The sequence below is a fragment of the Carettochelys insculpta genome, chromosome 3 (assembly GCF_033958435.1).
Source record: "Carettochelys insculpta isolate YL-2023 chromosome 3, ASM3395843v1, whole genome shotgun sequence".
NCBI lineage: Eukaryota > Metazoa > Chordata > Testudines > Carettochelyidae > Carettochelys > Carettochelys insculpta.
The window spans coordinates 3322864-3336293 of record NC_134139.1 but is presented as its reverse complement, the minus strand read 5'-3'; the positions used below and the strand labels follow the sequence as shown (position 1 = coordinate 3336293).

The 13430-nt window shown below is 51.1% G+C and overlaps 1 protein-coding gene across 1 annotated transcript; it reads left to right on the top strand.

Moving 5' to 3' along the window:
• The first annotated feature begins 1772 nt into the window (after positions 1-1772).
• On the top strand, positions 1773-10912 carry LOC142010121 (catenin alpha-2-like). The gene is made up of 7 exons (XM_074988385.1): positions 1773-1822; positions 2304-2519; positions 3171-3354; positions 4874-5508; positions 7240-7984; positions 9639-9830; positions 10736-10912. Exons 1-7 carry the CDS (start codon positions 1773-1775, stop codon positions 10910-10912), a joined length of 2199 nt encoding a protein of 732 aa, XP_074844486.1.
• The last annotated feature ends 2518 nt before the right edge of the window (positions 10913-13430 follow it).

Here is a 13430-nt window from a genome sequence, read left to right as displayed (position 1 = left end):
CTGACTGCCTGTCGCTATGACACCACACAGCACAATGGGAGCTTCTTATTACCTGTAGGCACGTTGTTACCTTAATTAAACGGCAGCTGGGGAACCAGTGGAAACATCTCACCCCAAGGTAAAGTGACATTTAAGTTTTCTGTCAGTTGCGTGTGCTGAGATGAACTGCGGGGCTGGATACTGGGAGTTCTGGCTCGCAGGCCTCTAATACCCTTTAACTTTTGAGATAGCTGTGAGGTGGGCATTGGACTTGCTGCGGTTCTTGGGATTATCAGAGCTTTCTTGTGTTTATAATGTACACTAGAAAGCCGCTCACGTGGCAAGAGCTCCTGAATAAACAAAGTGAAATTGCATTAAGCTATATTTAAAACATGTTAAATGGTACAGCTCAGCGCATATTACTGCGAGAACTATCAAAAACCTGTGTCCATTGCCACTATACAAGGTTTACTAGAGTAAAACAGTTTTTTCATTAGCTTCATTGTCACACAATGTGGTTTAATGTGTTATATACACTAGACCAACATCCGTGCCTGCACTGAGACAGCTATGACAAGCACATTCTCCATCCAATGCAACATATTGACATTAAGAATTATATTTCTAATCCACCTGTAAGTTTGTTTGCTACTCAGTTATTTAAAGCACATGGAGTGTTTTTATGGGGTTTGTTTTTTGGAGGGGAGAGGGCCAAGAGAGTCTGAATATTCTTGATTTAGAATAGACAATACAATTATTTCTAGTAACCCAGGCACCAAGAAACGGATTGTTAAAAAGATCACTTACACCTGCTTTTAAAACTAACCTTTGTGCATGGAGATTGGGTAAATTAACATCTAACTGTCCAATGCACTTGCCAAAGTGCAGCCAGTGTATGCAAATTTCATGAGCATAATTTTGGAGGTGAGAGTCTGAGGTGATCAGAAACCAGGAGGCAGGCAGCTGATGAATATATTCCCCAGATGTCTCGGTTAATTGTAATAGTCTGGGTGCAAACGCTGATTCTGGCCAGGCGCTGGCGTAGTTCACGCCAGGGAGTAGCTCCATGTAGGGGGTTGTGCTGAGAAGAGGAGGGGGGAAAGCTGAGGCTGCAGGATTAAGCTGGAACTCCCCAGAGCCTGGCTAGGGTTTCACGCACCTGCACTGGGGCAGGCTGGTAAGACTGCAGGAGCACAGATGTGCAGCGTCTGCTCTTCTCCACTCCTAGACTTGTCTGGCAGCAGGCAGTGTAGCAGCCCAGACAAGTGAAACCCGATCAAGGGCAAAGCATGCAGACCTCAAAGGGTCAGCTGCAATGCCATCTGAATTTGGAAGGGGGGCTCACGTTGGCTCTGGCTTCAGCCAAGCAATTTTGACTAATGAGGAGCTGACGTTAACACGCTGGGCCAAATCCTCCATAGGTGTAAATGGGTACTGACATCAGAGGTGTGCTTCAGATACCCCAAATACTTCACCATGCCACAGAACCAAGAGCCAAACCTGCAACAGGGGGTGCTCGCTTGCCACGCTGGCACCTCCTAGTGGCCCACCTGGGGATCACCTCTCCACATGGCCTGACGTCCCTTGGTGGGCTGCTCAACCTATCATCCCATCAGTCGCTCCGCTGCCTCTCTTGTACTCCTCAACCTGCAGCACTTTCCTCTTCATGGCTTAACTTCTGGACAAGTCACACTCAGGTTGCCCCTGCTCTCTGTGGGGGCTCCCTCCTTCCAGACCAGCTCCCAGCTAGGCTGCCCCAGTGTGCCACTGGCCCCAGTGAGCTGTAGGGGAACATGGGTCTGCCCTCAACAGCAGCTTCCAATCCAGAGACCCTGGCCCAGCAGTAAGACTTCCCTCTCCCAGCCTGTACTCCTCCTTCCCTGGATGGCTCCTCACACTCTTGAAACCAGCTGCTGATCCCTCCTCCTCCTATCAGGGAGAGTATCTACAGCTTCCTCATTGCTGGACCCCCCACCCAGCTGCTGGCTCCATTGGTAGCCCCCTTCCACTCCTGCCCAGGTGAGCTTCCTCCCCAGTTCAGCCTCACTGCCTCCAAGCTCCCCTCCAGGGCAGCCTATGGGTAACTGGCCTCTCTTGCCTGCATTAACCCCTCCAGGGCAGAGCGCACGCGCCATCTCTGTTTGAAGAAACAGCTTGCCGCAAAGTGGGGCACAATGCAAAGGTGCTATGTGGCTGAATTTGTCAGTATTCCCAAGGTTCTTGGTGATTTTTGGACAGAAGGTGCAACGTCAGTGCATTGTGGTGGTAGCTAATATTACAGGATTATGGAGCTGAGTCTCTAATTGTGCCTCTTCTGTTTGTAGCCAAGAGGCAATGGAGCCTTTGCACCTGTACGACATCAGGGCTGTAACCACCAACAAAACCATGGAGAGAATTATTGCACCCATGGCAGCTCAGCTTTGTCATTTCGTGATAGCAGCGGAGTGGGAAGGGGTGACTAGTGAGCGCCTGGTGGACTTAGAAACACCTGCTGAAGAACTAGCCAAAGCTACGAAAGAACTCGCCTATGTTGCAAGAAGGTAATACTGCGTTTTACAGAGGGCAAAAAGAATTTCTGTGTGTGTGGGAACATGTATCGTACATGGAGTATGCGGGGCCCCTTCTAGGCCCCATTTCTCATGGGGCTTTTCAGTTTATCACTTTGCTCCCGGCATCCTGGTTCCCTTAGTTTTGCCTTAGAGTGGCTCAGACGCTGGATAAGGCTGTATAGTTAATTTTTCTCTGTATCCGCATCTGTAGCTTGTCTCCTGCTTTTCTGGAAAATGTCTCCGCTTTGTAACTCCCTCTGGCCATACAGCTGTGCAAACCCCACTTCTCCACTAGCCCCTCCTTTCCTAACTGCTGAGATACTGTCACAGCAGTTCGGCCACCTAGCAGGGGCCATGGTAAGAGTTAATGAAGGAAGGGGTGTGGGCAGGTGGGTTCCCCTCAGACTGGGACTGGGCAGAAGGTCCATTCTACCCCCAGACACACACTGATATGACTGTCTCACATGCAACTGCTGGTCAAGAGCGAGAACATTTCATTAAGGGAAACACAACCCTGCCCTACACCTGCTTATCCTCCACGGTCCCTGGAGTCAGCATTCCTAGGGCCATGCTGGCACCAGCTTACCCCAACACATTCCACAAATGGCGTCTTTGTACCTGAGCCCAGCATCCCCCCACCAGGCTGGCTGAGGAGTCCCGCGATGAACTGCTGGCTGGGGAAATGCTGCCTGCCACGCAGTCTCTCCTCATGTCTGGAAAGAGCATCCTACTGGTGGCCCACAAACTCCATATTCAGCCAGAGGTTCAGAAGCATCAGGAGGAACTGATGGATTCAGCAGAGAGAGTCTTCATTGCGACCGTAAAGGTGAGTGCAGTGCAAGGGTGTCATTTGCAGGCTATAAATACACTCCTCTGCTAAGCCTCCCTCCGCCCAGCAGCTTTGCCTTCTCAGGGAGGGGAATCCACACAGCGACTGTAGGGTAAAAATTCCCAATCTGTATCCTGGCATCTCCCCTGCCAGGTAAGATAGGCCTGTTTATCCCAGAGTGAGAGTGGTGTGGAGGACGAGGGAGTGGTGAGGAATGAGGATCAGCCGTGGACAAGTCTACCTGGTACAGGTAACCCAGGAGCCTTGGCAGGGTTGCCAAGCCTCCAGCTTTTGTCTGAAGCCTCCTGGAATTAAAAGATGATGTCACGTGACGAAACCTCCAGGAACCAGTCCAAACAAAACTGGCAGCTCTACGCTGCTTGTACCCCCATGGCACAGGTGGGTACCGACAGTATGTCTACACAGCGAGCATGTGGCAAGTGACGTGGAGTAAAGCTGCTGTGCCTCAACGGGCTGTGTGGACCCTGCTCCCAGGCACCAGAGGTTAAGATAGGACTTTCAGAGCACGGGCGGGGTCCATATGGCCAGCCAGGGCGTGGCAGCCTGGTTCGCTCTAGAGGTGCCATCCTGCCGGCCATGCGCTAAGCCTCTTGGGTGATGGGACTGTCATGCTACACGGGCATACAGCTGCCAGCACAGCATCTGCTGTAGCTCTTATATGGCCCTTTTCCTCTGCAAAGCTCAGAGCATGCTGCAAAGAAGGGTCGCTGCAAAGAAGGGTCACGTCAGTGTGTCTAGTTTACAGTGGAGGCGGTGAGGAGAAGTGATTCCTCCAGGGCTCCCAAACAGGTCAGGGTCTAGGCCAGGGATGAGTCTTATTCTAGTGCTCTCTCACTCTGCCCTCCCCACTCCCAGCTTGAACTACGAGCATATATGGCGTCCACCTGCTCGGGTGTCTAGGGTCACCCTACTAGCAGTGGTACATTGTCAACCATCCTATTGCTTTTAAGCTCCCCCCCCGCCTCCAGCCAATTGAAATATGGGAACTTTGCTCCATGTCTCTTGCTGTGAAGAGGTATCAAAGCCAAAGAAGAGAAGCAGTTTGAGTTGGGCTTCAGTCACAGCACTGGGAGACTTCTGGTGTGACCTTGGACAAGCCACTTCTCTTCCCCGTACCCCAATTTCCTCATCTGTGAGGTGTGGCTAGTAACGCTTCCCTCGCCCCCCAGGAGTGTGGAGCAGCTGTGCCCGTCACCGTTCATGAAGGGCTGAGATGCTCTGTGGGGTATTTCATAGGGGAGCAAAACCCTGTTGTAATATCATGAGAGGTCTGTGCCATCAGGTTTCAGCACTATTGATCCAGTGTCACTCACCAGCAGCACTTTTGTTCTCAGATTCAGACAGACAGATATTATCAATGCACACAGACATTTTAAAACCCAAGTCAATGAGTGGCCAAGGACAGATACCTTCCTAGCAAAAACAGGAACATGGGTCTTTGGGGAAATGTTCACTGGCTCCTTTTTTGTGACCTCTGTTCTGATTTATCAACTAGATCCTCCAGCTTGAGGATGATGCTGCAGTGAGGAGAATTATCCAGGCCGCTCATTGGCTGCAGGACTGCCTGACTGCACTGGAGGTGGCAGGAGACATGCCAACTTTGCTGGCTGCTTTCCATGGCTTTTCAGAGTCCTTGCTCTTGCTGAACCGTCTGGCAGAACAACGCCTCCAGGTGCTCAGAGATTCTCCTCCTCGGAAGCATTTGGCTCAGACACTGCAGATCCTTAGGAAGTGCGTCCCGATGCTACATGCTGCGAAGCACAGTCACCTGAGACACCCCCAGGATCAGCATGTGGATGATTCCAAGACCTATGTTTTCAGCTTGATGGACAGCACTGTGAAGGAACTGATCTCCTTGCTGAAGGACACCACAAGCAGCCGGGAACTCCTGGAGAGAAATGGGCTCTTTTCTCAATACCTCAGCCAGCTGCTGGGCCTTGTCTCCAACCCAAACCCTGCTGACTTATCTGAAGGAGAATTCAACTTCCTTGTGGAAGCAGTGGTCTTCCACTGCATGCTTTTAGCTAACTCATCAAGGCCAGGTGTGAAGCTGCAGCTGATAAAGCACTGCCATCATCTCCTAATGCTCAGGAAAAGTATGTCCAACTATGGAAGCAGAATGGCAGAATGGTCAGCGCAAAGCCAGCGAGAGTGCAACCTAGAAGGGAAATGTCATGGCATGAGAGCAGCGTTGGAGACTCTTGATCAAGCCATGGTCTCTGCTGTTTTGTGTCAGATTCTGGACACTTTCACAGACATTAATGAGCCCCTGAAAAGGTTAATGGAAGCTGCCCTAGAACCTCCCCCTCTACAATATTCTCCCGCAGACCAGGCTGGATTTCTAAGAAAACTTCAGCCTCACATTACTGCCTTCTTCAGTCATGCTCATCAGATGGTCAAAGTGGCAAATTTCATTCTGGCCAGGTGCACCAACATCGGAATCATGAAAGACATTGGAGATTGTGTAGATGGTTTAAATGGACTCCTTGCCATGGTGCCTCTACTCCTCGCAGAAATGAGCAAACATCCGAATAAGATTAGCCTCCTGGAACAACTACAAGCCTTCTATCAAAGATGGGTTTGGACAACAGAAAACTTGTTAGCTTGTGTTGATGAGACCATCAACTTGCCCCCATTCCTCGATCTCTCTATTCAGGAGATGGCTGATCACAGAGAGTGTTGTGAACAAGAATTAGTGAGTCAGAATCCTGAAGGGTTTTCATGGCATGCTGCTCAGATGGCCAGCCAAGCTGCTCGCGTGGTCCAAGTTACTAACAGATATGTGGATCATGTCAGAGATCCCATTTTCAGGAACGGTTTGTTAGCTTTAGTTAAGCAATTGGAAATCTCCATTGTGGAAGTGAGAACTGCTACGAGCCACAGTTCAGAAGGCATCTCGTGTCCAGAAACTAGAAAGGGCTATTCAAAGAGAGTGACGCAGCTGATGGATGCCACTCGAAACGTCAGAGAGGGGCTGGACGAGGCCAACCACCCAGATATACTTAGTCCACTTCGGGAACACATTCGGAGCCCTGATGTTCCAAAAGAGCTGGGCTGCCTTTCGGCCCAGGACTGTGTTGCACTCAGAGCACCAGATGTCATGAAAAAAAGCACTAGTGACAACACCGAATTAGCAGAAGAACGTCGAAGCAAATGGCTTCCCTCAGCCACTTCTCCTCTTGAGATGCTTCCGAGAGCAGGTAACACGCACCTGGGAAGAGTGGCTTTACATCCTGTGATTAACGAACTCCTCACTGCAATGGAGCAACATGACCCTATGGGTCTTAACACTGCTTGCTTTGCTTTACTTGAACTTTCTAACTGCTGCGTGGCTGCAGCTCAGGAAGCCTTACCAATTGTCAAATCACCACTACTAGACAAGTTGACCCACTACAGAAAGATAGTTCTGTTAACACCACGCATAGTTAGCTTAGCTAGGCAGATTGGTCCAAACCCACGTTCCACAGCGGACATACTTTTCCCAACGGCAGCTATGTTATCAGAGAAGATTTGCGAAACCAATCAGTGCCTGCTGGCAGTGGCAGGCTCTTGGTACAGCCTAGGTTGGCAGTTATTCTGCACTGTAGCTCCAGCTGAGCTTCTGAAGAGCAAACAAGCTTTGGGTGAGATAATGCAGATGATAGCAAGGCTTGTTCAGCTAGTGGGCGACGCTGCATGTACCGATTGCGAAGAGGAGCTCGTGACAGTTCCTAAGATTCAGGAAAGGTTTCTACGGGTCCAAGCAAAATTCACAACTGCTCAGACCAATGCAAAACATTTACTTGAAAAGGCACTGTCTTCTGATCATCTCTTCCCTCACCGGTATTGCCTGGAGGGGGTCTGTCTCCGCTGGTCTGTCAGCATACAGGTGCTCCTGAGCTCGGTGGATCAGCTCATAGGAAGAGATGTTTTGTTCTTGAGCGGATTAAGGAATGCAATGAAGCACAAGCTTCACTTGCGAGATGTCCTGGCAGCTGTATCTGAGAACTCCCTGAGAATACAGGAGGCTGCCCGGTTGTCCTATCTTGCCTGTGCTGAAGGCAACAAGCAGCATAACATCCTAGTGCTCCGGGAGGAGGTAAAGGTACTAACAGAAGCTCTGTTACAAGTGGTGGATGTTCTGTCTGTCTCCCCAGGGCCTGCTACGAACCTGTCCATCCGGGCCGAGCTGCTCCAGCGAGAGCTTGCTGCTAGAGCGAAAGCCCTTCTGCTCCTCCTGAACAGCACCAACTGGGAGTATGCGGGGGTCATCCAGAACGTCCTCAGAGTGGCCCAGCCTCCCGCACTCGCCCCGAGAGGTGCCGGAGGGACAGTTAAAGAGGCAGCTCAGATGATGGCAAACATCCAGCTGGTTAAAACTGTCATAGAAGCTGCTTTGGAGACTGCAGCTCACTTAGAAACGCGGGAAAGCCTGCTCAGCCTGACAGATCACCTTCTCCTCCTGACAGCTGCGGCTCTGGGAAGAGCTGGAGAGCATCTTCCAAGCCAGCAGGACAAGGGGCTGGCCCAGCTCTACTGCCTTGTGGGGGAGTGGTCCGCCACAGCACACTATGTGCTGATGCAGCTTCAGTCGGTGAAGGACATGGATGAAGCCGCCCTGGAGCTGGTTAAGCAGTGTTTACAAAACAGCAAGGCACATGCTGTTGCAAACCAATGTCCTGGCACAGCAGAGCTCTCCGTCCCCAGAGTACCCAGAACCACTCACCTGAGTCACGCACAGGCCAAATCGGCGGACCCCCGGCCTACTCCGAGTGGCTCGGCAGGCTGTGGTGTCAGGGATGCATGTGAAATCACGGTATAGCAGATCTTAGGCTATCTACTGACGTCAGTTATTGAACTGCAGCGCAATCTCTAAGCTGTGCCGACTGCATTTCACTGCTTTCCCAACACTCCCATGTCTCGATTATGTCAGATTGCATCAGGTTGTTTTAAATCAAATTACAGAAGGGCTGAAGAGGTGTGGTCCCACAGATTGATCTTCCCTTGCTCACGGTCTGGGTTACTTCCATATCCCACAAGCAGTGGCATTTCACGCAGTGAGTGTGCCTGATACCAGGGCTCTGTATTACCTAGGCGTATCACAGCACACTGCCAGCTGATTGCCTCATGCCCCACTTAACTCAGATGCAAAACTGCGTCAAAAGCCGGTGGTCACTGTGAACCAGATTTCGTATCGGTCGCTTTTCATGGGTGGCGACTTTTATAATAAACCAAAAGAAAAAGGTATTGGCAGTTTGTCAACAGTCAGTACTTCCAGCCAGCTCCAAGAGGCTAGGCACCATGTAAACACTGTGCACATCCTTTTCGGGAAATGGAGAGAATTGCAATTAGTAAAATATGTAAATCAGCCTTGAATGCAAAGTGCCAAGGCCAGAGCAGATATGGCTACACTAGCAGTGCTACGTCGGTGCAGCTGTGCCACGGCGGCGCATCTGGTGAAGATGCTCTCATGCCATCACGGCACTGGTGTGGACAGTACTTAGGTGGCTATAACTTGTGTCCCTCGTGGAGGCTGGGGTACGCATCCTGCTAAGTTAGGTCAACTTAAGCGGTAGTGGCCACCTGTCCTTTGTGAATGCTTAACATGACTTCTGCAGTTGATCCAGCCAGATACGGTGGGTTGCACAGCAGACTCTAGGGGTCTGGTGAGCCTGAGAGCACAGAAAGGGTGTGAGAACGTGCAGATTGGCAGAGTGAATTTGGAGGTTGCCTCAGTGGTACAGAGCAGACTTTTTTCTTTGAGGGACCCTGGATGTGGGGACGAGAGGGGCCTGAATTTCCCAGACAGAAGCTGCCTTTGCGTGTTTACCTCCTTGTCTTGAGCTAAAAACAAAACGGGGGTGGGGAGGAAGGGTTGGGTACTTGGAAGGGGGTTAGGCACACATGTGAGAACTCTGTTTCTTTCTCTGCCAGGGTTTCCTTCGCTTACACCTGCTGCCCCGGAAACTCACCAGTCAACTCTGGTTTTCTCATACTGCCATATCCCAGCCCACGCCCGGCTGAGCGTTTGCAATCCTGCAGGCAGGCAGGCGGGAGGGAGGGGTGGGTGCTGACAGTTGGGCTGCTAACCACCGGTGGTGCAGCCCATATAATGCATCAGTTCGCTCACAGCTAACTTCCTGTGTTAAAAAAGTATAGCTGCTGCAAAGGGGTGGCCTGAAGCCTCCTCCCCACGGCACTTGGCAGGGACGTTAGTGATGCAGATGTGGTGAAAGAGAAGGTGGGTGGTTTGAGGTGAATCTGTTTCACTGTCTTCACAGCTCCTGCATGACTCTCCAAAGGACCCCCAAGCCACTAGCTGTGACCAGGGCGAGGGAGCCACTTCTGCTGCCCCGCCAGAGGAGGCTGGACAGCGGCAGGATGACAGCAATAAAGTGGCTCAAGTTGCCAAGGAAATGGCCACTGGGATGTCTCACATGGCTGGGTTCCTCAAGAGGAAGGGGCCAATACGGGTATTTCCAGGGCTGTTAGAGGAGGGGGAGGAAATATTTCGCAGCGTAGCCAGGGCCAGCGCAATCCACTGAGCACCCACTAGTGCCGATGACAAATGTCACAGTGGCAGTGTAGAGTGTGCAGTGACTCAGTAAGCCACAGGGGATGTTGCCAGGAGAAGGCTGAACATTCATTAACTTCTACCACAGGTGCCCCTCATGTGCCCTGGGAAGTCTCACTTGATGCCCCTTTCATTTAACACAGGCGTAACAACCCCAGTGGAGCGTGTCCGCACGGCTCGGTTAAGAATGTCCTCCACAAAGGAGCCCAGGGAGGCAGAGAGGTCATTCCACCCCGGCCCCGCTCTTCCAGCCTCCTGATTGACTCTCAGAATTAGGTCCCTCCCTCTTCTGCGCACAGGCCTGCTGGCTGCCGCAGCTGGGGCCCCGATTGCGTGCAACTCCCGTTCCTCCACAGAGCCTAGCACATCCAGCAGCTCCCAATGCAGCTTTCACAGAGCCAGTGAGAAGCGGTGGAATGAGCTGTGAGCTGCTGCTGCGGCAGCTGCAATTCCAGTGTCAAAAACCCTTTAAAATTTTCCTCTGAATAGTCCCCCCGTGGTGTCTTTATTCGGTTCGTTTGTCCATTCATATCCCCGGGCCATGCACAAGGTGCATCGGGAAGTCTGTGGGTCTTTCTGCCATAAGGCCCCAGTGGTGGCCCCCAGGAGTGGACACATGCATGTGACATCAGCAGACCGACCCAGCTGGGCTGTCAGCACCCTCAGGCAGGCTCTGATGAAGCTTCTGTTGTGCTAACGCCATAAGGTGAGAGTAGAGCTGGCTAGCTTCTGTCTGTCTTAACGTCTATTTTACAGCAAACACCCCCCTCCCACCGCTCCCGCCTTCTTCTGGTTTGATTGCAGACCCACGAGCAGCTCATTGTATGTGCTCGACAAATGGCTTCCCATGGGCAAGTGTTCGTCAGGTTCAGCCACATGATCGCAAAGAACTGCCTAGATGCAAGATGTGAAGCCGAACTGCTGCGTGTCACCGAGCAAATCCAAACCGTCAGCAGCCAGCTCAGCATGATTTCCAGGTAAACCACAGATTCCGAGGTGCTCCTCTCCCATGGCTGGTGTGTGTGTTCACTCCATCTTCAAAAGACAGCGCTAGGTTTGGTACTTCTCCCCCCGGCTAATACAGCTCCTGCTTTTATTCTTTTGCTCGCCCTACAATATACATATTTTTTTAAGCTGAAAATCTCTGCTGCAGTCAAAACCGTTCCACAAGCAAGGATCTGCAGTCCTGGAGCTCTGCCCTTCCACATGGAAAAGTTTGCTGTGTGATATTCCTGTTTCCAGGAAGCCCTCAGCCAGCTGTGACTGGAGCGTGATGGCAGACAGGCACTTAGCATGTTGTGTAATGCTTTTCTTTACATTTTTGAATATTTTAAGGGTAAAAGCAGCAACTGCCGGGAGTAAGTGCTCGGCTGAACTCCTGGTGAACAATGCACAGAATCTGTTCCAAGTGGTCCTACAATTCCTGAAGGCAGCAGAGGCCGCATGCATCAGAGTAAGTGTGCACAGGTATAGTTTGAGATTCTTTCCGAAGGCAAGTTCAAGTTGAGTCCTGTTTGTACCCCAAGTCCTCCTGGATTCAGGCTGTCACTGTCAGAGGCGTTTAAGGGAGGGTGGTGTCCAAATCTCACTGGAAGGTGGGCACTTCACTCACTCCTCGAAGAGCCTTTGAAAATCCCACCTGGAATCTGTGTTTGCTTCTCAAAAGCTGGCCAGGCATTAATTCGAACACAAACATCCCCTGCAGCCAACTGCACTTGGACTCAGTCTGCCTGGAAGAAGGGCAAATATTCCTTAGCCAGGGTCTATTGTGTTCTGCCGACCTTACAATTTGAACCTCTCACCCAATGTGACTATTGTGGTCAAGTCTCATTATGGAAACAAGATACTTGCTTACTGGATCTGCCACCGTTGCTCCTTGCCTGTACTTACCACATTGAATTACCCAGCCAAATAATAGACCTTCACTGTCACAATTTCCAACTTCCCCCTGAGATGCAGATTGGCTGGTAAATACTGAGCTGTACCGAGAGGCAAAGCCTCCCAAGCTCACTGACATGCCTCTGGCTTTTTATTTTGGACAGAAAGGGAGAAGCCAAAAGAAACACTGCCATGGAGGCAGTATCTCCCCTGGGGCTTTAGAAACAGGTGAAGTATCTCTTAGGCTTTGTCTTGGCTCAGCTGGGTTTCCATTAAAACTCCCCAGGGTTTCCTAATGACGACAGCAAGAAATAACTAAATACTTTAAATAATTTAACAGAGCAACGTTTAATGGAGAGCACTCAGAAAACGGGCCCTCATTCAGCCAGGCTTTGCTGACACAACTTTCTAAAATTACAGACTGTAAACACAAAGGGCACAAAGGACCACAGTGACAGGCACCTCCAGTATGACAGACACAAGGAACTTGTAACTTCTGGCTTAGCTATGGTGCACTTTGCAGGAAGAGATCCAGTCCTGGTGTAGGACTCCTGGGGGTGGAGAGCCCACCACATTCCCAGGGAAGATGTTTCAGTGGCAATGGTTATCATCAGCATCTCGTTTCCTGTTTGAATTGACTGACTTCAGCTTCCAGTCCCTGGCCTGCTAGACTAAAGCAGCCTTTACGCTCAGAAAGCACCCCCACTTCGGTACTTACAGTTCTTTGGTGTAGTATTGGGCAGTGACAAGGAAGTACCCAGTCCCACTTCTCCAAATGTAGGAAGAAGGAAAATCCAAAAGTTTAGTAGCCAAAGCTCTTTGTAGCCAGCAGCCCTGACCTCCCGCTAGCCTCTTCCAGGGCCACCTCCTGCTTAAAAGCTGCCACTTAGCTTTTCTTCTTCTTCGAGTGTCCCCGTGGGTGCTCCACAATAGGTGTCGGGCTCGCCCGGCGCCGCAGATCGGATCTTCCAAGCAGTTTCTGCCGGACCGCACATGCGCCGGTGCGCGCCGCTCCCTTGCGCACTCCTGGCCACGTGCGCGATCCGGTCCCCGCCAGTGCCTCTTAACCGCCGTCGGCTGCAGACGGAATCCGACTAGGCTACGGCCAAGTTAGCGTATACAATGGTTTTAACTGTTTTTTCTTTAAAGTTTTCAAGTTCTTAGGCTACTGTTAAGTTAGCCAGTTGTTATTTTCAAAAAAAAAAAAAAAAAAAAGAAACAACAAGTGGGACGGCATTCAGTCCAGTCCTAGTATCAAGTGGAGCACCGGAGGCCAGGAGCCTAGGGCCATTAGCCCTCCTGCCATGGCAGGCTATCGGAGAGGGGGAAAAACAGCACAGAGAAGGTGCTAAGTACCCTTAACAACTGAAAGACTCACCAACAATGTCCTCCTCAGGATTCAAGAAATGTGAGTCCTGCCAAGAGGCAATGCCAGCGTCTGATGGGCACAGTCTCTGCATAAGGTGCCTGGGGGAGTCCCATGTCACGCAGAAATGCTCCTTCTGTGCAAAATTAACAGCCAGAGCAAGGAAGGACAGGGAGATGCGGCTTAAAATGCTGCTCTTCGACAAGACCCTCCAGCCAGACGTGCCGGAGCGGCCGCAGCAGGGGGGACCCTCCG

Bases quoted from the DNA above. Each gene is read 5' to 3' on its own strand.
- LOC142010121 (XM_074988385.1), top strand. From the start codon at position 1,773: ATGGGTCTGCCCTCAACAGCAGCTTCCAATCCAGAGACCCTGGCCCAG. The intron at 5,509-7,239 runs GTCAGCGCAAAG...CTGGTCTGTCAG, and splicing joins GGAAGCAGAATGGCAGAATG to CATACAGGTGCTCCTGAGCT. The intron at 9,831-10,735 runs GTATTTCCAGGG...GTTTGATTGCAG, and splicing joins AGAGGAAGGGGCCAATACGG to ACCCACGAGCAGCTCATTGT.